The sequence below is a fragment of the Mugil cephalus genome, chromosome 7 (assembly GCF_022458985.1).
Source record: "Mugil cephalus isolate CIBA_MC_2020 chromosome 7, CIBA_Mcephalus_1.1, whole genome shotgun sequence".
In the NCBI taxonomy this organism is placed as follows: Eukaryota; Metazoa; Chordata; class Actinopteri; order Mugiliformes; family Mugilidae; genus Mugil; species Mugil cephalus.
This window is the reverse complement of record NC_061776.1, coordinates 2335987-2362639: the sequence shown is the minus strand read 5'-3', so window position 1 is coordinate 2362639 and position 26653 is coordinate 2335987. Positions and strand designations below refer to the sequence as shown.

The following is a 26653-nucleotide window of genomic DNA, read 5'->3' as shown; positions in this document are numbered from 1 at the left end:
GTGCAGGGCTGGTTTGGTTCAGGGAAGGGAGTCTGGACTCTGTGGGGACTGTCACTGAAAGGTGCTGTTGTATCCACATCTGGATCATTTTAGCTACTTTGTTGGATGTGGGACAATAAAAGACCAAAAATCTCCAAAGTAGAAGCGCCTGTGCAACACTGCAACAAATCAACCAATATATAATGGACTGAAAATTCACACAACCATGACCAAACTAAGAGCAAACATCAGAATACGCTATTCTTTTTCAAAACATTTGACTCTTTAGAAGTTATTGAACATGAATCAGTGCTGACGCTGAACTTCAGAGCTCAATAAATGTCTCTAAATATTTAACACCACTGCACTCAATGTCTGTAATTACATTTGAAAACATGTCACTTTGTAAGCAAACGCCTTACAATTCACTTCTGATTTAGAGATAGATTGAAAAGTAATGTTATCCTTTCAGTGATTTGTTAATATGTGTGATTTTGAGTAAAACTGTCTTTATAAAACTGATTTGAACTATGAGAAGGAAAATGAACTTTAGAACTTAACTGTGTATACTGTTTTGTACTTTGTGCTGTTTTTATATGTGCAGGGGGAATAAAACTTTATTGTTTTATGTTTTAATAGTCAGATAGTTTCAAGTCACTCCCCTTCCAGAAATAAGAGCCTTATGACGCCTCTCGCTTCTTCCTCAAAATCACATTGCTCAACTGTAAAGTCTGTAAAGAACACAAGCTTCCATTCACTGACACTGTGAGCAGAGATGGCTCAAAAAGGAACTGAGCTGGATCGAGAAACCTTTTCTTGTTCCATCTGTCTGGATCTACTGAAGGATCCGGTGACTATTCCCTGTGGACACAGCTACTGCATGAACTGTATTAAAACACACTTTGATGAAGAGGAAAAGAAGAAAACCCACAGCTGTCCTGAGTGCAGACAACTCTTCCCATCGAGGCCTGTCCTGGTGAAAAGCACCATGTTAGCAGCTTTAGTGGAGCAGCTTAAGAAGACTGGACTCCAAGCTGCTCCTGCTGATCACTGCTATGCTGGACCTGAAGATGTGGCCTGTGATGTCTGCACTGGAAGAAAACTGAAAGCCTTCAAGTCCTGTTTATTCTGTCTGGCATCTTACTGTGAGAAACACCTTCAGCCTCATTATGATGCAGCTCCTTTAAAGAAACACAAGCTGGTGGATCCCTCCAAGAATCTCCAGGAGAACATCTGCTCTCGTCATGATGAGGTGATGAAGATGTTCTGTCGTAATGATCAGCAGAGTATCTGTTATCTCTGCTCTGTGGAGGAACATAAAGGCCACGACACAGTCTCAGCTGCAGCAGAAAGGACTAAGAGGCAGAGAGAGGTGGAGGTGAGACGACAAAACATCCAGCAGATGATCCAGGACAAAGAGAAAGATGTGAAGCTGCTTCAACAGGAGCTGAAGGCCATCGCTCACTCTGCTGATAAAACAGTGAAGGACAGTCAGGAGATGTTCACTGAGATGATCCGTCTCCTCCACAAAAGCAGCTCTGATGTGGAGCAGCAGGTCAGATCCCAGCAGGAAACTGAAGAGAGTCGAGTCAAAGAGGTTCAGGAGAAGCTGGAGCAGGAGATCACTGAGCTGAAGAGGAAAGACGCTGAGCTGAAGCAACTCTCAGACACAGAGGATCACAACCAGATTCTACACAACTACCCGTCACCGTCACTACTCAGTCAATCTACACACTCATCCAGCATCAATATCCGTCCTCTGAGAAACTTTGAGGACGTGAAAGCAGCTGTGACAGAGCTCAGAAAGAAACTAGAGGACGTTCTGAGAGAGACAAGGACAAACATCTCAATGACAGTGACTGAAGTGGATGTTGTACTGTCACAACCAGAACCGAAGACCAGAGATGAATTCTTAAAATATTCATGTGAAATCACACTGGATCCAAACACAGCACACATAAATCTGGGACTGACTGAGGGAAACAGAAAAGCAACATTCATATTATTACAACAGTCTTATCCTGATCATCCAGAAAGATTCACTGATTGTTATCAGGTCCTGAGTAGAGAGAGTCTGACTGGACGTTGTTACTGGGAGGTGGATAGGAGTGGGATTGTTGGTGTAGCAGTCACATACAAGAATATCAGCAGATCAGGAAAAGAAAGTGAATTTGGACGTAATGACAAGTCTTGGGCATCAGAGTATTTCCTCACCAGTGCATTTTGGTACAACAACATCAAAACCTCCATCTCTGGTCCTCGTTCCTCCATAATAGGAGTGTACCTGGATCACAGAGCAGGTATTCTGTCTTTCTACAGCGTCTCTGAAACCATGACTCTCCTCCACAGAGTCCAGACCACATTCACTCAGCCGCTCTATGCTGGACTCTGGGTTGGTTTGTTCTCAAGTGCTGAGTTGATTAAAATGAAGTAGACAGAGGTAACTTCAGGACCAGAGAGTTAAATCCTGTGTTTCTCTTCATCAACTTGTTTTCTCTCCATGTTTGTTGCTGAGAGTTCATTGTTGTGGTGTTTCTGTTCAGAGATCAGCTGTCAGTCAAACATTGTTGCTTCTACCTTGACATGTTTAATAGTTGTTCTCTGGATGTTTCATCACTTTCTTTAGGTGGAGCTCTTTCCTGTGTCTGTTTAGCCGTGAAGGATATCATTGCTCATGATGACTTTTATTTCCATGACAATCTAAACTTGTCTGAGCTCTAAATGTCCGATGAATATTTGTATTGATGTGTTTGTGTTGTTGTTGTTTCTCTTAACTTCACTGATATGTTTTTAATCACTCTATTAACACATATTCACACTTATTTGTTTGTCAGATCAAATGTTGTTTCGATTCATGTAATTTTTTTTTTTTTTTTTAAAAACAAATCATTGTGATCATTAATTAGTCAATAAAGAAGTTTTTAAAGAACTCATTCAAGTTTGTGTTTTATTCATGGAACTATCACAGGTATAGTTATTCAAGTGTTTTAGGGCATTTATGATGTTTTTTAAGTAGAAACCCTTCTCTCCCATCTTTGCCCTGTGTCCTGAATGCTGAGACTCCTGTGGATAAAGTGACTCAGTGTGATATTCCAGATGTTTGAGTCTCTTTAATGATTCTGTTTAAGCTGCTGAAGGCTCAGTGAAGTTTTGACACGTCAGGTCAACAACTGGAACCTGAAAACTGATCCTCAACACAAGAGGACGCCTTCATCCTGCTGACAGGGATATAGTGGAGAGAAGGAATGAACACGAACGGAGTAAAGATCAAATCAAATGTCTAGAAGAACTTGCTGTGGACATTTTATTTTCAATTTGAATCGGTCTGCATTCACACTTGTATCGATAAAATACACTGATGTGATATTTTACTTGTAGCGGTTTAATTAGAAGCTCTACAATAAAACAAACGTTTTTCAGCCGTTTAGTTTGAACTGTCCCCCAAGAAATCACTATCTGATTCCAGGAGACACAGTCCCTGTTCAGACCTTGCAGCAGAATCCCTCCTGGACAATCTGATCTCAAGTGTCCATCTTTAAATACCTGTGTTCACACCTGGCATTAAAATGCGTCTCCACATTCGTCCCCGGCCAGAACTTTAGATCAAAGCTCAGTTTCTCTGCATGTAAATAAACTCCGACATCATTTGTGTCACACTTGAAACTATAACAGCTGCTGCCTCTCATGGATCTTTACCAACTGCTGGATCAGAACCAGAGTACTCATGTACAACTATTTGCTTGGCCAATACCTGTTCAGATGCAATGGGGATCAATAAAGTACTATCTTATCCTTTGACTTGAAAGCAGCACCAGAACCAGATCAGAGTGATTTAAAGATACTCTCCTGCTCACACAGTTTAAGGTCAGATCACAGTTTAAAAAGGTAATAATACTGTAATACTGTAATAATGCTTGTGTGGAGTGTTTGTCTGTTTCTGCTTTGAAATAAAAAAACCATGATGTCTTTTTTACCATATCACATTTTTAAAGAACAGGACACCGAAAACACAATCTCTGAACACAGACATTAGAGAAGAATTCATCATCAGAGTCTGAATGTCTTCATTCTACTTCCTGCTCTCAGACACAGCAGCTCCACTCTGTCCATTTATTTCCTGGTTCCCTTCACTTTAGATCTGTATAACATTTGGAAAAGTGTAAGAGCTGACTGGCCCCATTCACTCTACAAAATCACGACTTTTAGATCAGAGCTCAGAATAGTTTAACTTCTAAGAAAGAGAAACTCACTGAGTCACTGACACTGAGAGCAGAGATGGTGCAGAAAGGAGTTGAACTGGATCAAGAAAGCTTTTCTTGTTCCATCTGTCTGGATCTACTGAAGGATCCAGTGACTATTCCCTGTGGACACAGCTACTGCATGAACTGTATAAAAACTTTGCAAACCATGAGGTTTATTAGAACTGTAGTTATCATGATGATCTGTGAAGAATGTAAAGATTTAAATATATAATAAAAATGTTTTTTCACTCCATATGAATTATTCTATTTGGTCTTCATTTCAGGATTTCTCTCACAGTCGATGAGGCACATGTTGAACTAATGAGTTTTAATAAGTAATATGTAGTAAAATATTTTATCTGAGACAGTTTTTATCTCAAATCACCTCAAAGTACAGAGTTTTGTGTTTTCTTTTTGTTTGTTTTTTACGACAAAGTCTCAAAAACTGGAAAATGAAACAGGAATAAGTGAGTAGTTTAAGAGTCGGGGGTTTTCTGCTCCACAGCATCAAGTTTAAATGACCGTATGTCTGTAAACACTGACCTATGAAAGCTGCAAAGAAGGACTTTGATAGAGGGACATCAGATACAACTTAAAGAAACATAAAGTCAGAAAGCTTTAGTCTGTTAAAGGTGGTGAAACATTAACGCGATCCTCTGTGTCTTCACATTAGATTACTGTAATCAATAATTTTAACTTTATTGAGCTAATTAGTTCACAGTGAACCACCATATTCATCAATACAAGGTTAAAGACTTAAAGGTGAGAGTCACTATTCTGAATTCTGAAAAGTCACAGAAGAGGAAGTACAACACTTTTTACTATGCATAAGCCATCAGGAAATGACTATTTAGATATGAAATTGTTGAAGCTAGTAGCAGCTGCCACAATATTGTAAAGAGGCTACGGTAAATCCACTATCCAGGAATACTCATGCTGCCTTTACTAGTTACAACAGTCTACCAGTTAGCTTATGAACTGTTAAAAGAGAATTCTTTGAGAAAAAAATATTTTCAAACATATACAATGTTATTTTTCCAAAAGCAACTAAATAAGTTTTTATATGTAGCTTGTTTTATATGTGTTAGAGAATTATCATGGTAAAGCCCCTTATACCTGATGACACCTTTAGCATGGGAGCTGAATTGGAGGGAGTCTACTAAAAATATTAATCTTATAATGCGTTTACTTAAACTAGAGCATATGACTCTGCCTGGGATGCAGAGAGGCCTGGTTAGCTTATTACAGCTATATTGTTATTGTGAGCTTTAATACTCCCATGCATGTACCCTTAACACACTATAGCCCAAATAACACCACATTCAAAATACATATTGTGACTGCAAATACCCATTGCAACAACAAGATGTTTATTACACAAAAAGAAATCATGGGCATCACCCTTTACTTTTACCTGGTGACCCTTTGAGTCCATTGAATAAAATAAAAAAATACCCGGGGTTTTGTAACTCAGTTATGGCACCATATTGTTGGGGCGCATGTTGGGTTGAAGCTCATGTGTCCTTGTGAAAGTGTTTCTCAGTACTCACGGACAACCAGTTTCCTCAAACCCTCGGTCCAGAGGAGTAAGATGAATGGAGATATCTACAGCAGCAGGCAGGCCTGTAGACATGTGAGTGTGTAGGTTCACTAAGCATAAATTTAAGACACTAATAAACTCACTGTTCGTTCTCATACATTTTCATATTGTCACCAGTTTGAATAATGCCCATACTCACTCAGGAAACTCGGCGCAAAGTATTTCTCCCTCACACAAATGCGGTCTCCTTCCCCCAGTTAGCGGGACACGGCTAACTCTAGCTCTATACTCAACAATAATGGCATTGCGGACATTCAGTGCAATTCCCGGCTGGATCAGCTCTGAACTCGGCTCACTTTTACATTTGGTACCAGTAACACACAAACAAACCCTCCGGTTTAAGGTTTTAGCAACCACAGTAAGTTTAAACGGTTTCAAAAATGGCTTACAACTACCTTTCCGTGGAGATGTCACTCTCTTTCTCCGTTTCTCTCCGTTACTAGCACGAGCCTCGTTCCCTCTCTTTTTTTTAGTCCCACCCCCTTCAGAATCTGGTAGGTAATTGACCCTCATTTCGGACAGGCACGGATTGGCTAATAAATTATACAACAAGTAGTTCCGACCAAGCAATCTGATTGGTCAATAAGACATTTAGAACGTGCGCAAATCACGGCTGACTCATCACAAGAAATATTGCTCCGCCACGGTTACAAAATGGATCGGTTTGTTGTTAATTTCGATTTATTTGGTGGTCTCAGTTTCAATGAATGGTTGGGGGAGGATGAGAATAACCCCCAAAAAAGAAAGATTTGTGCCTATTTCGGATGAAGAGCTAAATCAACTGGAATTGCCCAGGAATTAACGGACCACGGCCAGATCATCACGTCTTGGGCAGTGTGGGAACAGTAAAATGTATGCGTGCTTATGAGTGCCTTAATAATCAGGTTTAATTACCAGAAGTGATTCAATATGCAATATATGGGACATAATCAATGGAACAGAATACACTGAACATGTACTGTGTGCAGAAGTGGAAAACACTGGAAGGCCGAATGATATGATTGTATTGAGAACAACTTGTACTTAAAGGTCACCATGTATTTTCTGAAGATGTCTCGCGGGGGGAGCAGGATGCACCGGACCACAATCTAACAGAGAAAGTGTGTCAAAGAGGAGAAGTAGATGAGCCTATCAGGAGTAGACAAACACCCTAGACTGTAGGAATAGAAAAGAACTGCCCCCGCGAAGGCAACTCAGATCCAGACTCATATCTTTGTATGTACTGTGGTCTCCACACTCTGCAGACTGTGAATAAATACTCGTACTGGATGTCATTCTCTCGTCTCTTTATTCCTCACATCAACGGACCCGGAGAGGAGAGGAAAGCAGGGCTAAATTCCTCCTCAACAGCAGTCAGGTGTAAAAGTAAGCATTTTTTGCTCATTTATGCATTATTGATTTAGTTCGGTAAAGTCCGAGACCATGTTAAAAAATGAACGTCAGCTCAGAGTTCACTCATCTGGGACTAGAAAATCATTTCTTCTGCGAGGTCGTTACTAAAGTTCGGATTATTTGCTGTAGTGGTGAATTAGGTTCCATTACACATAGGAGTCTACTGATGTGACTGATGTGTTCCAGTTATTAGTCAGACCCCATTTATTTTCATGGAAACGGGAAGCACACTTGAAAAAAAAAAATTAAATTTTGAGAGCAAAATGTCCAACATGAATATATATTTAATTATACGCTTTATTTTGTTGTTAATTGTTGCATAATCGCAATATTACCCCCGAGGGGAACTTCCGTCGTGCTCAAATGACGTTAAAGCACACCCTCGAGGGTAATATTGCTTTTTACATTTATCTTTTACAAAGCAAGACTGGTTAGTATAGCCCGAATATAATCTACCTTTCCTTCTCTGTGATATTAATTAGCGTAGGTTACTATTATGTATAATGTTTCTGATAATGTGTTTTAGACTTAGACAGACTTTAATGATCCACAAGGGAAATTACTTTGTCATGGTAGCTTCTTGCACATAAAAGTAAACACTCATAAAAACCACAAGAACGATGGAAAAAAATAAAATGAGATTAAAGTAAAATAAAAATAACAAAATAAATTAAACCGTGTGATCAAAAAATGTACAGAATTAGCATTATGAACAAAAAAAAAAGAAATTGTTGGTAAAACTGTTTCCAAGGTGATGTGGTTGTTTGGCCCGTTGAATAGCAACAGCAGCATGGATCATGGCGCATGGTGTTTATCCATCCGAAGAATCATGAAGCATTAACCTAAAAAGGTTGACATCATGGAGCTACTGGCAACATGCAGCCACTCTTTCAGGCACATAAAAAAAAAAATAATAATAAAAATTACACTGACATGAGGTTTTATTGAAAGTTTATGTTTTTATGTCTCTCATCTTAATTCTGAGTTTGACATCGTGAGAAGTACAACCATTATTTAATGCTCTTGAAATCAAAGTGATCATATGTAAATCTTCCCAAAGCCGGGAAGACCAGTTTTGCAACAAAGGGACACACCCTAGAGAGAAGTGGTGTGATAAATTAGCATCTGGCCAGTCTTAGCTCACTTCTTTCTTAGTTCATTTCCTTTTCAGTTCGGTTCTCTGTCAGTCTTTCAGTTGTTCTCTTCTTTTCCAGTTCTCTCTCAGTTCTAGTTAGTCTGTTTCTGATATGATGATGTTTTTGTTGCTCGCCTATTGGTGTGTTTAAGTTTTATTCTTTAATTTTTCTTGCCACATTGAATGCACAACTTTTTCAAAGTTCATGGTGAATTTAGTTTTAACTGTCAAGACAGTCACGCATTGATGATATTTTGGTAGATATTTTCGACCGACATAAGTAAATTCATCTTTGAGCAGAGTTGATGTGCGTGTGATAAATATAAACAAACCTTAAATCTGTTCGCACAATCTTTAATTTAGGAAATTAGGTTGCGTGTGCATCCTCATATTACTCAGTAAAACTCATCCTTTTATTCTCATAATTTTCTATTACTCCAATTGTTATGTTATTTATCATATTGTTTACTCTTCATTATTCACGTTCATGTAAATAAACCATATATTTCACTTAAGTTTTTGTCAGAAAGGTCCTTATGAGCTGGATCAGATGATCACTGTACTCAGAGCTGACGCATCAGATATGATGACACTGATTAATTACTAATAATTAATACTGACCCAAAATTAATTGCTTAATTCTTACAGTGTACTTTTCATCTGTAAGTGGTGCCCCGTATTGCCAATGCAGTTATTAGACTTAATTTTTTAATGACTTAATAAGTTACTACATGTTCATCAGAACGCTTCCTGGGAAGGGCACTCAACAAGTACAGGACTATCACAGATGACAAACAATTGGTTGAGTGACCGTGACCAACAAAATATGGTTGCAGCAGCACTATTGGATTCCAGCGCTACCTTCGATGTCAGCGATCATAGATTGCTGTTGTAAAAACTGAAGTGTTATGGCTTTACTCAGTCAGTCTGAGAATGGGCGGGGAGCTACATAATGAATAAAACACAAAGGGTCTTCTTTAATGGCAGCCTCTCACACGCATGACATTTACCATGTGGAATCGGGCAAGGCTCATCACTTGGGCCTTTGCTGTTCTCCATATTTAAAAATTATCTCCCACTTGCCTGTACTAAATCTAGAATGGTAATGTATGAAGATGATTCAACACTTTACATGTCAGCATCCACAGTGGAGGAAATCACATCTGTCCTCAAAGAACTGCAAAATGTATTTGACTGGATCACCAACAACAAACTTGTTAACATTTCTAAGACCAAGGGCATTCTCTTTGGGTCAAAACACTTTCTAAGCTCCAGCCCTGGGATGAAATTAATGCTCAAAGATACTGCACTGAGTACAGAAAACTAAACTGCCGGGTGTAACCATACATGGGACTTTGTCAAGGCGTATAGACCTACTGGTGCAAAAGATTAAACATTTTCATAATTAAGAGATGCTATCACTTTCTAATCATACAAACTAGTCCTGCAGATTTTGGTCACAGTAAGATTACTGTGTGATGTTGTGGTCAGGAACAACAAAAATGACTTAGGAAAAGCTAATGGAAGGCTTAACTGGCTTAAAGTAGATGAAAGGTTAAAAGAATCTCTCATTTGTAAAAGACATCCATAATAAAAATATTCCTGATTGTCTGTATAAGCAGACACTCAGCATTCATACTTACCCCACTAGACATGCATGCAATTAGTGATAAATTTGCAATTACAAGAGCTTAAACAAAGTTAAAACAACAAGCAGTGCTCTACAGAGCTATAGTAGAATGAAACTCTATTCCTACTCACATTATTTAATACACAGGATAAGATGTTACAATCCCTTGTGCCATGATCCGAGGCAAAACACATTAAGAAACCCAGTCCAACTGAAAACTGACCAGAAAGCTAGCAGTCAGCTACCAACCAACAAGAAGACACCAGATAACTAGCCTAGCCAACAGCAGCAGGTAAGAAGTGATGGGACATGCAACTACACTTAAACTAACACTTCCCCCTCTGCCTAACAACGGAAGGAAAACCCTAAAAGACACCAGCTCACTAGTCTAGCCAACAGCAGTAGGCAGTATGCAGCACATAGGGGTTTTCAAGTGGGCACCTCCCTTCACCGTTATTTCGTTAAGTTAGGCCGACGATACCTCAAGAAGGCTATACAGTGAGCTCCAGTGGCCTGGAGTCACCCCCCTCAATGCAGCCACCACGCAACCGTGTGACTTTCAACCGAGAGATTAGCTTAGCCCTACTACAACTACTAACTACTAAACCTACTCAGCTAGCCTTACCTTTAGCATGCTTCCCAGCTAGCGTATTTCCTCCTTAGCCCCAGCCACTCACTTGCTGGCTCCGCTGCCAGGGACATGTTCTTTACTGCAACCCTCTGTTCTTTCCCGTGAATGCCCAGCACACAGGAGGATAATGGTGGATTTTGCAACAAATCTACGGCAACCGACCTCCACTGGCTGCACACAGGTGCTCAAGTCTCGCTGCTCATCTTCTGACGCCATCTCTGTATACCTAGCTCTCTTGCCTCATCTCTGTCTTCCCACGGGACAGTAAGGCCTTACATATCTAAGACACAGCGTAAGGAAGAATTGTTGATGTATATCACATCAGCTAATGGGGATCCCATTAAGAAATCTTATTTAATGTAATCCACTGCAATCATCTTGGTTATACCAGGGAGACGAAATACTGTACTTAGACTTGTTAACTAATAAAAGAAAACTGAAATTAATTTGAGGAAGACTTAGGAATATATGAAATCAAATCAGGGGCTAATTATTTCATGACTGAATGAATAAATATATGAAAATGGGGAGCAGGATTTACTCAGGCTTCATAGTTTTGGACTTTTAAGTTTGTCCTCCTGTTTTATTTTGTAATGTGTTGTTCCTTTGTATTTCACTGTTTTATTTCCTGCTCGTCAGCTTTCATATATATAGTCTCGTCTCTTCCTCTGTCTTTGTCAGTCCGTTCACCACCTGTTTTCCTTCCTCTTACTCATCTGTGTTTCCAACATCTCTGTAAATCTCCTGGTGTCTGTGTGCCTTGAGTACTTTTTTCCTCTTTTACTTTTTTTTGATTCATCTGGTGACTGTTTTCTTCAGATGGATTATCTTTATTTATCTTTCTCTAGTAAGATAGTGCTGTTCCAGTAAGTTTTATTAATGTTGACTTTTTAGTTGCTCATCCCACAATAGTTTGTTTCTTACATTTAGATCCTCATTTGAACACTATAACATTAGATTTTATTGTTAGTAAGGAAACAAACTTTAATTCACAGTGTTGCTTGTTGTCTTGAAATGAATCAAAGCCAGATAAACCTCATTCCTGTTCATCCACTGTCCACACATTTCTGTGTTGCCTCTTCTTCAGATCTGCAAGTTGACGATGGGTGTGATCAACATGTGGTGACGTGTAACAACTGAAAGAGTCTCATTAAATTACAGCTCAAACTAGTTTAGGATCTAAGAAAAAGAAATTCTCCTGGACCTTTTTGTTGAGCCCTAGACTTCCATGGACTCAACAAAAAGTGCTGGGGGGTTCAGAATTCTTTATGTTGTGAGTTGCTCAACCAAAATGTAACCACACAACTGCAACGGCCAATATTTACCAGATGGTGGTGACATTCCTCCCCTTTTAGAAAAATAACAGTTCTTTCAAGAAAACACAATCCAACACAAAAGATGCATCAGGCTTTATCAAAAATCCAAACCATTTGTGCCTTTTAGTTGTGTTTTATCTGTACTGTACTGATCTCTCTGATGCATGTTTGAATGTTGGGTGGCAGGTAGGTACAGCAGCGTGTTTGGTGTCATTACTATCCAGAAACTGAGTGAACTCTTTTGACACCAGCTGTGGGCCATTGTCTGGTACTAACTCTTCTGTCAGTCCATATGAAGAGAGCGGACCACTCAGCACTTTGATGGTGTTGTGACAAGTAGTGTAGGACATTGGAAAAATCTCTAACCACTTTTAATGGCTATCTATGACAACCAAATAATACTGTTAATCTTTCTCTGTGTGCGTACAAAACAAGGCTCTAATTTTTTTCAGACGATGGAAACAAGAACAAAATACATCACTCCTACAGTCCTGCTACAGAAATTATTAAATGAAAAAACTAGTCAAGTCAGTGATGAAGTTATAAGCTGAAATCAGAAGAATTCTGGAAGAAACACCAAATCCTGGAATGCAGAATTTTATTTCATCTATTAAACAATGAAATAAATAAAAACAGGGAGCAGGAATTAACCCGGTTGTCACTGACAATGAGGAAATAAATTGAATTGACAGGGTTGCTCCTCCTCCTGGAATGAATGTGACACTTCCCCCTACTTCCTGGTTCCCTCCCCTTCAGATCTGCACAACATGTGATAAGTGTAAGAGCTGACTGGCCCCATTCACTGCGGAAACAAATGACGTTGAGATCAGAGCTCACAGTAGTTTCACTTCTCAGAAAAAGAAACTCACAGAGTCACTGACACTGAGAGCAGAGATGGCGCAGAAAGGAGTTGAACTGGATCAAGAAACCTTTTCTTGTTCCATCTGTCTGGATCTACTGAAGGATCCGGTGACTATTCCCTGTGGACACAGCTACTGCATGAACTGTATTAAACAACACTTTGATGAAGAGGACAAGAAGAAAATCTACAGCTGTCCTGAGTGCAGACAACTCTTCCCATCGAGGCCTGTCCTGGTGAAAAACACCATGTTAGCAGCTTTAGTGGAGCAGCTGAAGAAGACTGGACTCCAAGCTGCTCCTGATGATCACTGCTATGCTGGACCTGAAGATGTGGCCTGTGATGTCTGCACTGGAAGAAAACTGAAAGCCTTCAAGTCCTGTTTATTCTGTCTGGCATCTTACTGTGAGAAACATCTTGAACCTCACTATAAGTCACCTACATTTAAACAACACAAGCTGGTGGATCCCTCCAAGAAGCTCCAGGAGAACATCTGCTCTAGTCATGATGAGGTGATGAAGATGTTTTGTCGTACTGATCAGCAGAGTATCTGTTATCTCTGCTCTGTGGATGAACATAAAGGCCACGACACAGTCTCAGCTGCAGCAGAAAGGAGTGAGAGGCAGAGAGAGGTGGAGGGGAGACGACAAAACATCCAGCAGATGATCCAGGACAAAGAGAAAGATGTCAAGCTGCTTCAACAGGAGCTGAAGGCCATCGCTCACTCTGCTGATAAAACAGTGAAGGACAGTCAGGAGATCTTCACTGAGATGATCCATCTCCTCCAGGAAAGAAGCTCTGATGTGGAGCAGCAGGTCAGATCCCAGCAGGAAATTGAAGAGAGTCGAGTCAAAGAGGTTCATGAGAAACTGGTGCAGGAGATCACTGAGCTGAAGAGGGAAGATGCTGAGCTGAAGCAACTCTCAGACACACAGGATCACAACCAGTTTCTACACAACTACCCCTCACCGTCAAAACTGAGTCAATCTACACACTCATCCAGCATCAGTATCTGTCCTCTGAGGAACTTTGATGACGTGAAAGCAGCTGTGACAGAGCTCAGAAAGAAACTAGAGGACATTCTGAGAGAGACAAGGACAAACATCTCACTGACAGTGACTGAAGTGGATGTTTTACTGCCACAACCAGAGCCAAAGACCAGAGATGAATTCTTAAAGTATTCATTTGAAATCACACTGGATCCAAACACAGCACACAGAGATCTGGTACTGACTGAGAAGAACAGGAAAGTAACATTCATGTTGCAACAGTATTATTCTGATCATCCAGACAGATTCACTGATTGTCGTCAAGTCTTGAGTAGAGAGAGTCTGACTAGACGTTATTACTGGGAGGTGGAGAGGACAGGAAGAGTTGGCATAGGAGTCACATACAAGAATATCAGCAGAGCAGGGAATGAAAGTGGATTTGGATATAATGACAAATCTTGGGTATTATATTGGTCCACAGACAGTTCTACATTTTGGCACAACAAAATCCAGACTCCCGTCTCAGCTCCTCCTTCCTCCAGAGTCGGAGTGTACCTGGATCACAGAGCAGGTATTCTGTCCTTCTACAGCGTCTCTGAAACCATGACTCTCCTCCACAGAGTCCAGACCACATTCACTCAGCCGCTCTATGCTGGAATCTATGTTTGCTTATCAAGTGCTGAGTTAATTAACCCTTTGAAACCGATCTGTTAAAGAACACAGTATTTGAATTGCCGTAACTCTCAATGGTTTCTGCTATTGACAATATTCAAAGTGTAGCTGAACACTGGGAAGTTGTGCCTTTGTCTGGAAGACCTTTGTAACATCTCAAGGTCATAACTAACTTGTTTTTACCAACAAATTCTTCCAAACCACTCTCTCTTCCAGGAGCTCCCAGGTGCTCCCCAACCATGTGCCATCATTATCATAATGGCAGTTGTTTTTTTTTTTCCAGAAAGTGCAACTTCTGAGTATTCAACCAAATTTTGAAATATGTCCATCGGTCAGTTATGTTAATTCAAATACCATAAGCTTTTTTTATGTGCAGAGAGATATTTTAGTCTTAGAGAGTTAATAGAGGTAACTAAAGGACCAGAGAGTTAAATCCTGTGTTTCTCTTCATCAACTTGTTTTCTCTACATGTTTGTTACTGAGAGTTCATTGTTGTGGTGTTTCTGAACAGAGATCAGCTGTCAGTCAAACATTGTGGCTTCTACCTTGACATGTTTAATAGTTGTTCTCTGGATGTTTCATCACTTTCTTTAGGTGGAGCTCTTTCTTGTGTCTGTTTAGCCGTGTAGGGTATCACTGCTCATGATGACAATGTAAACTAAACAGCTGTGGTTGTGGTCTGATCACCAATAAGGCAAAGTTAGGGGTTAAAGAGATTCTGCAGTCCAACATTAAGGAGAGTTTCTGTGTTGCTAAAGTCCAGAAGTGCTGCACTGGAGAACAGAGCCAGAGAGGGTGTAGATAGGAATCTGAATTGTTTTGGGTGCATTGTATGCATATGTCTGATTGGGAGAAGCCCATTCTATGCATGTTGTATTGAGTTGTGTGTGATCTGTGAAATACTTTGAACTGGATCAGCAATAAATTCCAGTTTGGTTCATTTTAAATGTATTTTGGCAGATCTGGGTCCAGAAATCGAATTTGGTGGACAGCAACAGATCTGTTTCCCATTTTGATATTGTTAGATGTATAGAGTGGGTGGTCAATAGTAATTTAAATATCATAGAGAGGGTTTTTGTCTTTTTTTGGTGAGTTTTTTTGATGTTGGTGTCAAATCCCAGAGACTGTATAGTATTCTGGAGCATTGGTATTTTCTTCTTGGTTGTCTTTGTCACCTGTAGGTATTGGAGGAAGTTTCCATTTCCTATTTGAAAAGTCTCAAATAAATTGGTGTGTTTCACAAGTAGGTTTACCTGGAAGAGGTGATGGAGGTGAGTGATTCCTTTCTGCTCCCAAGTGCTGAGATAACGAGGGACTTTGTTATTTAAAAATTCAGGATTGTGCCAGACTGGGAAGAACCAACAGAGCTGGGAAATTGTGGTCTCTAGACTTTTCCATAGAACAGAAACGGTGGAGGCAATAATGGGTTTTTTGAAGCCCTTATGATGTATAATGTTGATTGTAATGAAGGAGAGGTCAAAGATGCACATGTTCTGGCAGTCCAAATGTTCAGGTTCAAGCCACGAGTTATAATCTGCCTCTGGGTTTATCCATTTATTGAGATATTGCGGCTGATTTGCCATGAAAGTAATTCATAAGACTTTGGATGTTTTAGTTCAATGGTCCACCATTGATCACATTAATTGGTGTTTGATCTTTCCCATAAATGAGATTCTCTACACAATTAATGAAGAGTTTTCACCAAGAGGAAATAAAATATTGACTTCATTCCAGGATCTCACTAGAATCTGATGGAGAAAATACAGTGAAATTGATGAGAGTATAATTGAGACACTGTCTTTTTCCTGAAACACATACAGAGTTTATGTTGTATAAATATCAGATCAAGAGGCATCCAAATGGTGCTCCTCAGCAAACAAATGATTATATTATGTATATGTATGTATGTATATTATGTATCGTTTCTGACATAGGCAGAAGGATGAGATGTCCTCGTCTGAGTGCAGTTGCATTCCTATCTTCTCTCTTTCCTACTTCTGGTGTCTCGGCTAATTAGCTGGTGTTTTATTTCTGAGGCTAGGCTAATTGTATCTCATTTCTGACATAGTTAGTAGCTGACCACTGGTCTGCTGGTTGGTTGTCCAGTTGGACCTGGCTTCTAAGGGAGTTTTGCCTTAGATCATGGCACAAGGGATTGTAACATCTCGTCCTGTGTATCAATGAATTATTATTTTATAAAGCACAGACAGATTGCTTCAAAGCTTTTTTTCTTGACTGGTCATATAAAATGTGTCTAAAAGGTCTTTACTTCAGCTGAAATGATTCTCCTGATGTTCTTCCAGTGAAGGAATAAGTCTTTTCCTTTTCTGAAGTGAGAGTTTTGATCAGATTCAAGTTCATCTGCAGCCACGTCTTTGACTGATGTTTGTGTTTTTTGCAAATATTGTTTATTTCAGAAAGACTCTGAAGGTTTATGGATGTACTGTCAAACTTTGAGCTGAACAGGCAGAGTCTCCAGATAGAATCCTTCTAACATTGCAAAAAACTCAGTTATTTATATACATTTTCCTTCACTAAGCATTACATCATGTTTACACATCTATAATCTGTATTTTAGAACCAAATGACAGAGTGGAAGGGCTCACTCATAGTGATGAACATGACTCTGCAGCTCAGTTCATACTGCAGGAGACAAAATCAGGATATACGAGTTAAATAAGCACATAAAAACTGTTATTTTAACTATTAAATGATAATGAAATGAATACAAACAGGGAGCAGGATTTAACCCGGTCTTCACTGCAAATGAGGAAATAACCTTTGACTGACAGGGCTGCTCCTCCTCTTGGAATGAATGTGATTATTCACTTAGTTCCTGGTTCCCTCCCCTTTAGATCTGTATAACATGTGGTGAAGTGTAAGAGCTGGCTGGCCCCATTCACTGTACAAACACATGACGTTTAGATCAGAGCTCAGCATAGTTTCACTTCTAAGGAAAAGAAACTCAAAGAGTCACTGACACTGAGAGCAGAGATGGCGCACAAAGGAGTTGAACTGGATCGAGAAACCTTTTCTTGTTCCATCTGTCTGGATTTACTGAAGGATCCAGTGGCTATTCCCTGTGGACACAGCTACTGCATGAACTGTATTGAAAGACACTTTGATGAAGAGGACAAGAAGATAATTCACAGCTGTCCTGAGTGCAGACAACTCTTCCCATCGAGGCCTGTCCTGGTGAAAAACAACATGTTAGCAGTTCTAGTGGAGCAGCTGAAGAAGACTGGACTCCAAGCTGCTCCTGATGATCACTGCTATGCTGGACCTGAAGATGTGACCTGTGATGTCTGTACTGGAAGAAAACTGAAAGCCTTCAAGTCCTGTTTAGTCTGTTTGGCATCTTACTGTGAGAAACACCTTGAACCTCACTATCAGTCACTTACATTTAAAAAACACAAGCTGGTGGATCCCTCCAAGAAGCTCCAGGAGAACATCTGCTCTCGTCATGATGAGGTGATGAAAATGTTCTGTCGTACTGATCAGCAGAGTATCTGTTATCTCTGCTCTGTGGATGAACATAAAGGCCACGACACAGTCTCAGCTGCAGCAGAAAGGACTGAGAGGCAGAGAGAGGTGGAGGTGAGACGACAAAACATCCAGCAGATGATCCAGGACAAAGAGAAAGATGTCAAGCTGCTTCAACAGGAGCTGAAGGCCATCGCTCATTCTGCTGATAAAACAGTGAAGGACAGTCGGGAGATGCTCACTGAGATGATCCGTCTCCTCCAGGAAAGAAGCCCTGATGTGGAGCAGCAGGTCAGATCCCAGCAGGAAACTGAAGAGAGTCGAGTCAAAGAGGTTCAGGAGAAGCTGGAGCAGGAGATTACTGAGCTGAAGAGGGAAGACGCTGAGCTGAAGCAACTCTCAGACACACAGGATCACAACCAGTTTCTTCACAACTACCCCTCACTGTCAACACTCAGTCAATCTACACACTCATCCAACATCAATATCCGTCCTCTGAGGTACTTTGATGACGTGAAAACAGCTGTGACAGAGTTCAGAAAGAAACTAGAGGACATTCTGAGAGAGACAAGGACAAACATCTCACTGACAGTGACTGAAGTGGATGTTTTACTGTCACAACCAGAGCCAAAGACCAGAGAAGAATTCTTAAAGTATTCATTTGAAATCACACTGGATCCAAATACAGCAAACAGACAACTGGTACTGTCTGAGTGGAACAGAAAAGCAACATTCATGTTTCAACAGTCTTATCCTGATCATCCAGACAGATTCACTGATTGGTCTCAGGTCCTGAGTAGAGAGAGTCTGACTGGACGTTGTTACTGGGAGGTGGAGTGGGGAGGAAGAGTTGGTGTAGCAGTAACATACAAGAATATCAGCAGAGCAGAGAATGAGCATGGATTTGGATACAATGACAAATCTTGGACATTAGAGTATTTCCTTGGAATTTCTACATTTGTGTACAACAACATCCAAACTCCTGTCTCAGGGTCTTGTTCCTCCAGAGTAGGAGTGTACCTGGATCACAGAGCAGGTATTCTGTCCTTCTACAGCATCTGTGAAACCATGACTCTCCTCCACAGAGTCAAGACCACATTCACTCAGCCGCTCTATGCTGGACTCAGGATTTATTGGGGATCCAGTGCTGAGTTGATTAAAATGAAGTAGACAGAGGTAACTTCAGGACCAGAGAGTTAAACCCTGTGTTTCTCTTCATCAACTTGTTTTCTCTCCATGTTTGTTGCTGAGAGTTCATTGTTGTGGTGTTTCTGCTCAGAGATCAGCTGTCAGTCAAACATTATGGCTGCTACCTTGACATGTTTAATAGTTGTTCTCTGGATGTTTCATCACTTTCTTTAGGTGGAGCTCTTTCCTGTGTCTGTTTAGCCATGGAGGATATCACTGCTCATGATGACTTTTATTTCTATGACAATCTAAACTTGTCTGAGCTCTAAATGTCTGATGAATATTTGTATTGATGTATTTGTGTTGATGTTGTTTCTCTTCCACTTCATATCAGAGGAATCAGCAGACCTTCCTCTATCACTGATATGTTGTTGATCACTTTGTACAGAAAGAAATCTAAGATTACATTTACATTAATGTTTTTGGTTGTTGTTGGTATAAATAAAATACTGACTTCTGTCTGCATTGTAGGATCTCACTTTAATCTGATGGAGAAAATACAGTGAATTTAATGAGGGTAACTTCAACTGCTTTTACTGTCAATTATATCGTTTTTTTGCAAACATTAGAGTCTGTTAAAGTTTCTGGACATACTGAGTAACTCAGCTGAATAAAATGGGTTAACATAGAAATTTACTTTTAAACAACTTAACTAATTCATCAGAGTTTTAAGTTGATGCTTTTATTTTGCCGTATCAAAGTCATTTCCTTGCATCTTTACTTTTGTTAATTGCTTCCGCTCTCCAGTGGTATTGACAGTAAACTGACCACTGATTTCCTGTTTCACCAACTGAACAGAAGTTTGAGATTCAGAAAAGAGTCGCCATGTTTAGGAGAAGTTGTGGCCTTGAATAAGAACAATGTTCACCAAAATGGTCAGTTCAGGTTTTTTGCTGGAGATGAAATTCAGCATGGATCCTGAGTTTCCAGTAGATGGTGAGCCACCCACTGCCAAGTAACCCGAATCTATGATCCTACATAAAGGGTAAATGGTCTATTTGATTGTTACATTTCTTTATTTATGCACAACAACATCCAAATTCCTGTCTCGGGTCTTCCTTCCTCCACAGGAGTGTACCTGGATCACAGAGCAGGTATTCTGTCCTTCTACAACATCTCTAAAACCATGACTCTCCTCCACAGAGTTCAGACCACATTCACTCAGCTGCTCTATGCTGGAATCTGGTTCTATGGTTGGAATGACACAAGTGTTGAGTTGACTGAGCTGAAGCAGCCAGAGGTAACTTTAGGACGTATGGTGTTGAGTTATAATTATGTAAATATCATGTATATAGTATGTTTGTTTTCCTGTTATATAGTACGTATGGAGTTGAGTGTTTTCAATGTCGGCTCTTTTCAACCTCCAAAGACGAGTCATTGGCGAACCTAATTTATTTTTATTCTAAGTATTTAAATTGTAATGGAATTTGTGTAATGTGTAGCTGGCAATATGTGTGTGGGTGTGTAGTCTGACTGGACGTTGTTACTGGGAGGTGGAGTGGAGAGGACAAGCAGTTGATATAGCAGTTACATACAAGAACAAGAACAGCAGAGCAACGAACGAAAGTGGATTTGGATGTGAGGACAAATGTTGGTTATTAGAGTATATCTTCCGCAGATTTACATTTTGGTACAACAACATGCAAATTCCCATCTCAGCTCCTCCTTCCTCCAGAGTAGGAGTGTACCTGGATCACAGAGCAGGTATTCTGTCCTTCTACAGCGTCTCTGAAACCATGACTCTCCTCCAAAGAGTCCAGACCACATTCACTCAGCCGCTCTATGCTGAACTTTATGTTTGGATCAACTGCTAAGTTGGTTAAAATGAAGTAGACAGAGGTAACTTCAGGACCAGAGAGTTAAATCCCGTGTTTCTCTTCATCAACTGGTTTTCTCTCCATGTTTGTTGCTGAGAGTTCATTGTTGTGGTGTTTCTTCTCAGAGACTCACTGATATGTTGTTGATCACTTTGTACTCAAAGAAATCTATGATTAAATTAACATTAATGTGTTTGGTTGTTTTTGTTAACTTACATTAGAGATTTGTACAAAGTCAGTTTCACAAAACTGGTATCATGATGACTATTGATCAAATGAATTGTTTTTTTGTTCTTTCCCATAACTGAGATTCTTGATGAAACAGATTGATTGTGTTGATTTGTAACTGTTTAATATGTGAACAAGCTGAAGTTTTACATAATGAATAAAGGGTTTTCACCAAGAGGAATTAAAATATTGACTTCTGTCTTAATTCCAGGATCTCACTAGAATCTGATGGATTAGTTTATGTTGTAATGAGAGTATAACTGAGACACTGTATTTTTCCTGAAACACATACAGCGTTTATGTTGTATAAATATCAGATCATCATCAATATTCTTTTCCAAACTCCTCAGACGACAGTGATTGATGAAACGTTTAGTGCGGGTGGGGGATAGGCTACAAGGGACATGTGGATGGTAGATGAGGATGTTCTTTTGGGGCATTGTGAGAAAATAATGTTTCCATGTATTTTTCCTTTCCTCGCACCTATGTTACTTACCGCCATTCTGGCTTGAGGGCAGTTCAGGAGCATTGCTAGGCCCGCAGCTTTACACGGGCAAAGGCCCCCACCCAATGCCAAACAGACAAATACATTATGGTGATGGTACCTTATGTGAGTTTTTTGGGCCACAGTTTACCCATCTAGGCTACATAGTAGGGCTGGACAATCTGAACAGAATTTTGATCGCGATTTCGATTTTGGCTTCTCATGGTCATGAAAACACTGTAATCATAGAAAAACGATTAATGTGCTGCACAGCATGTTTGTAAGATTCCTGCGCTGTGAAAGCACCACGAACATCTCTGTTGCCTGCAGCTCCAGCAAGCATGTGACGTGTGTGGATCAATTGCGGAACAAGCGATTGACAACATGGCGGAAAGCCAGCAGGAGCCTTTAGTTGAAAAGAAAGGCAGGACAACTCCGGTCTTTTGGAGACATTTTGGATTCAAATTGTCGGACGTGGAGCAGAAGGAGATTGTTTGCAAAGTTTGTTGCGTCATCATGTCTGTACCCCAAAGCAACGCGACAAATTTATTTGCCCATTTAAAGTTCTGCCATAAAGTGGTCTATGACAAGAAGCAAAAGATCCAGATGACTCACGCGTTAATAGTGAGGACACTCTTTACAATATCACTCCATACCCCACCGATTCACGGCAACAGCGAGAGATAACGGAGGCTGTGACATTTATGCTATAAAAAGTTATATTTAAAGTTGAGTTTTGGTGGTTCAATAAATACTTTTTCTTTTGAAATCAATGAATAATCATGGTCTTTGATACTGCCTGGGATTCTAAAACAATCAAAAGCTTCCCATAACATATTGTGAGGACCTGAACCAAACACATTAGCCAGGTCTAGAAATACAGCATGCAGGTCTCTCTTCTCTCGCTTTGCTAACTGGATTTGGTGCCAAATCATAATGGTGTGCTCTAAGCATCCAGAAAAGCCGGAGATTCCAGCCTTTTACACCGATGTATCAATCAAGCCATTTTCCTTCAAGTACCCAGACAGCCTCTGTGCCACAACACTGAAGAACACCTTCCCCTCAACATTAAGCAAACTGATCGGTCTAAGCTGACTTATCTCTGCTGAGCCCTTCTCTTTGGGAATGAAAATCCCCCCTGCTCTATGCCATACTTTGGGAATGACCTGTTTCTTCCAAACTACCTTCATCAATTTCCAAAGAAATCTCAATACATCTGGTGCGCTTTTATACAGCCGATATGGGATTCCATTAGGTCCCGGGGCTGAAGAGGCTCTTGTGCGCCTCTCCACCTCCTGAACCTCTTTCCACCTTGGTGGGCTAACATCACACTGACTACCTATTTCTCCGATTGGTGGAATATCAGAGGGGAGGGCCATCTTCCTAAACCTTTCCTTATCTTTGTGTACCTCCACCAAGTACTCCTCAAGTTCCTGCCTTGGCACCATCAGGTTGCCATTCTTCTCTTTACCAAATAGCGATTTCACAAATATAAATGGATTCCTATAGAATGCTACTCTCGCCTGCTATTTCTTTCTCCTATTTTTCCTAATGCTCTCTGCCCTTCTTAACGCTGCCAGCCGTTCCTTCACACCTGTCTGTAAGCGATTAATGTCTTTCTTCTCCTCCTCTGGGGCCTTCTTCCAACATTTCTTAAGCATTCTCCTCTCCTGCATAAGTCTATTGATTTCCTGCTGACGCCTAGACTTAACTACCCCTCCCTCTGTTTTTTTTCTGTTTCTCACTAATGCCAAATCTTTCCTTACCATAATCGTAGATTATATCTCCTGTCCTCTCCAACTTATTCTCTACCGTCCATTTTGAGCTTACCTAGCGCACTGGCCAAATCATTATTGATGTCTTCCCACGTCTTAGTTTCAGCTGCGCCTGGCCACTTTACCCTTGGTTTCCAATCACTGATCTTCTCCCTCCTTGGCTGGCTACTCTCTTGGTCTGCCTCTGTGTTAATACCTGCCTTAACAATAGGAATGTTTATATCCTGCGAGCTGTGGGTTACTTCCAGTCGCTGGACTTCAACCGATTGACTTGATACGGTTCTTAAAAAATAGCTATCAATGCTAGCTATCAATGCAGGCTCCCTGCATTCCCTCTACCAAGCACTTTTTCCTCCCTTGATGAATTCTGAGGCCCTTACCTCTGTTTCCACCACATTCTTCACCAGAGCCCGTTTCAGGATTTGTACTGATCTCTCTGCACATTTGGACGTTGGGAGGTAGATAGGTGGAGCAGTGTGTTTGGTGTCATTACTATCCAGAAACTGAGTGAACTCTTTTGACACCAGCTGTGAGCCATTGTCTGGTACTAACTCTTCTGGCAGTCCTTATGAAGAAAGCGGACCACTTAGCACTTTGATGGTGTTGTGAGAAGTAGTGTAGCCATTCAAAGTGGTATCTGACAACCAAATAATACTGTTCATCTTTCTCTGCAAAATCAATGTGAATTCTTTGTCACACTCTTTCTGTCCACCACCAAGGATGTAACGGTGCCACTGCTGGAATTTTCTGTACTGCTTGTTTGGCAGACCAAGCAGTTTCTCACCAGTTCTTGAATTTCACCATCACAGCCTGGCCACCAGAGGTAGCTGTGGGCAAGAACTGTCACGCAACAGATACCTGGGTGTTCATGATGAAGGTCCTCTAGTAATCTGTCCTCTAGTAATGCTATGGTAACTTATCTCGATAAGAATGAATCCAGCTTTGTGATACCGGAAACCCAGGGTTAATCCTGAAGTTACCTCGCTAAGTCTTCATTGAAAGGGCTGCTCCTTTTCTTGGAATGAATTTGATAATTCACCTACTTCCTGACTCCCTCCTCTTCAGATCTGCACAACCTGTGGTGAAGTGTATGAGGTGACTGGCCCCATTCACTGCGGAAACACATGACGTTGATACCAGAGCGCAGAATAGTTTCACTATTAAGAAAGAGGAACTCATAATCACTGACACTGAGAGCAGAGATGGCGCAGAAAGGAGTTGAGCTGGATCGAGAAACCTTTTCTTGTTTCATCTGTCTGGATCTACTGAAGGATCCGGTGACTATTCCCTGTGGACACAGCTACTGCATGAACTGTATTAAAAGACACTTTGATGGAGAGGACAACAAGAAAATCCACAGCTGCCCTCAGTGCAGACAACTCTTCCCATTCATGGTGGTATTACCCCGAGTGAACATAATCAAACAGGAAAACTTTATTGTGAGACTGTGAGAGGGAAAAAAAAAAATCAAAAAAAAAATCATCTGATCAATAGTCACCATGATGATTCCAGTTTTATGAAAATGAATTTGTACAAATCTCTACTGCAAGTTAACAACAACAACCAAAAACATTAATGTGAATGTAATCATAGATTTCTTTCTGTACAAAGTGATCAACAACATATCAGTGATAGAGGAAGGTCTGCTGATTCCTCTGATATGAAGTGGAAGAGAAACAACAACAACACAAATACATCAATACAAATATGTAGCAGACATTAAGAGCTCAGATAAGTTTAGATTGTCATGGAAATAAAAGTCATCATGAGCAGTGATATCCTTCACGGCTAAACAGACACAGGAAAGAGCTCCACCTAAAGAAAGTGGTGAAACATCCAGAGAACAACTATTAAACATGTCAAGGTAGCAGCCATGATGTTTGACTGACAGCTGATCTCTGAGCAGAAACACCACAACAATGAACTCTCAGCAACAAACATGCAGTGTGTTTACATGCACGTCAAAAAAAAAAACTAATTATTGCCTTAATCGGATTATAACAGGAGAACTTAAGTGCATGTAAACACGTTACTCCGACTAAAATCAGAGTTCTCATTATCAGATTCAGACGCCCAGATAATGCGATTGGAATCGGAGTTTTCGTTGGATAATGTGTGTGTGCATGCTTCACAACCACTGCGCTGGCGTGTGACCCCGGAACAAAAACATTCAAGAAAGCCAGTCGCAGAAGAAGAAGACGGTAAACGGACCTTACCTGCACCAGAAGTAGCGCGAACATTATGCACGAGATTAAAAAAATTTACTACTATCCAACCATGCCAGTGCGCCGCATGAACGACTCTTGTTTATTATATCACGTAATAGGTCAACCCGGAAATCAGGCCATATTAACTTGGTATTAACCCGCTGAAAAGACATGTATCGCCACCTAGTGTGGAGGAGGTGAACAGTTATTTGATTTTCTTGCGCTGCATGTAAACTGGGACAAGGACTGACGAATTTTGAGCATAGCTCGATTAAGTTCTGCATGTAAACGCACAGATGGAGAGAAAACAAGTTGATGGAGTTGATGAAGATTTAACTCTCTGGTCCTGAAGTTACCTCTGTCATGAAGTAGACAGAGGTAACTTCAGGACCAGAGAGTTAAATCCTGTGTTTCTCTTCATCAACTTGTTTTCTCTCCATGTTTGTTGCTGAGAGTTCATTGTTGTGGTGTTTCTGCTCAGAGATCAGCTGTCAGTCAAACATCATGGCTGCTACCTTGACATGTTTAGTAGTCGTTCTCTGGATGTTTCATCACTTTCGTTAGGTGGAGCTCTTTCCTGTGTCTGTTTAGCCGTGAAGGATATCACTGCTCATGATGACTTTTATTTTCATGACAATCTAAACTTATCTGAGCTCTAAATCTGATAAATATCTGTAATTATGTATTTGTTTTGTTGTTGTTTCTCTTCCACTTCATATCAGAGGAATCAGCAGACCTTCCTCTATCACTGATATGTTGTTGATCTCTTTGTACAGAAAGAAATCTATGATTACATTTACATTAATGTTTTTGGTTGTTTTTGTTAACTTACATCAGAGATTTGTACAAATTCAGTTTTATAAAACTGGAATCATCATGGTGACTATTGAACAAATGAATTGTTTTTTGTTCTTTCCCATAACTGAGATTCTTGGTGAAGCAGACTGATTGTGCTGATTTTAACCAGTTTAATGTGTGAACGAACTGAAGGTTTAGATAATGAATAAAGGGTTTTCACCAAGAGGAA

At 40.3% G+C, this 26653-nt stretch overlaps 3 protein-coding genes across 3 annotated transcripts in view; all 3 read left to right on the top strand.

Moving 5' to 3' along the window:
• The window catches only part of LOC125010924 (tripartite motif-containing protein 16-like), a 14450-nt gene extending 11548 nt beyond the window's left edge, over positions 1–2902 (top strand). Inside the window, exon 2 of the mRNA XM_047589875.1 lies at positions 2606–2902. The gene's annotated coding sequence lies outside the window, so the exon portion shown is untranslated. The remainder of the gene's footprint in view (positions 1–2605) is intronic.
• On the top strand, positions 703–26653 carry LOC125010944 (tripartite motif-containing protein 16-like). The gene is made up of 2 exons (XM_047589907.1): positions 703–2419; positions 26005–26653. The coding sequence occupies exon 1, from the start codon at positions 755–757 to the stop codon at positions 2411–2413; it is 1659 nt and encodes a 552-aa protein (XP_047445863.1). The 5' UTR covers positions 703–754; the 3' UTR covers positions 2414–2419; positions 26005–26653.
• Positions 12746–19574, top strand: LOC125010597. Its single transcript, XM_047589349.1, has 2 exons — positions 12746–14483; positions 17370–19574. Exons 1-2 carry the CDS (start codon positions 12819–12821, stop codon positions 19095–19097), a joined length of 3393 nt encoding a protein of 1130 aa, XP_047445305.1. The 5' UTR covers positions 12746–12818; the 3' UTR covers positions 19098–19574.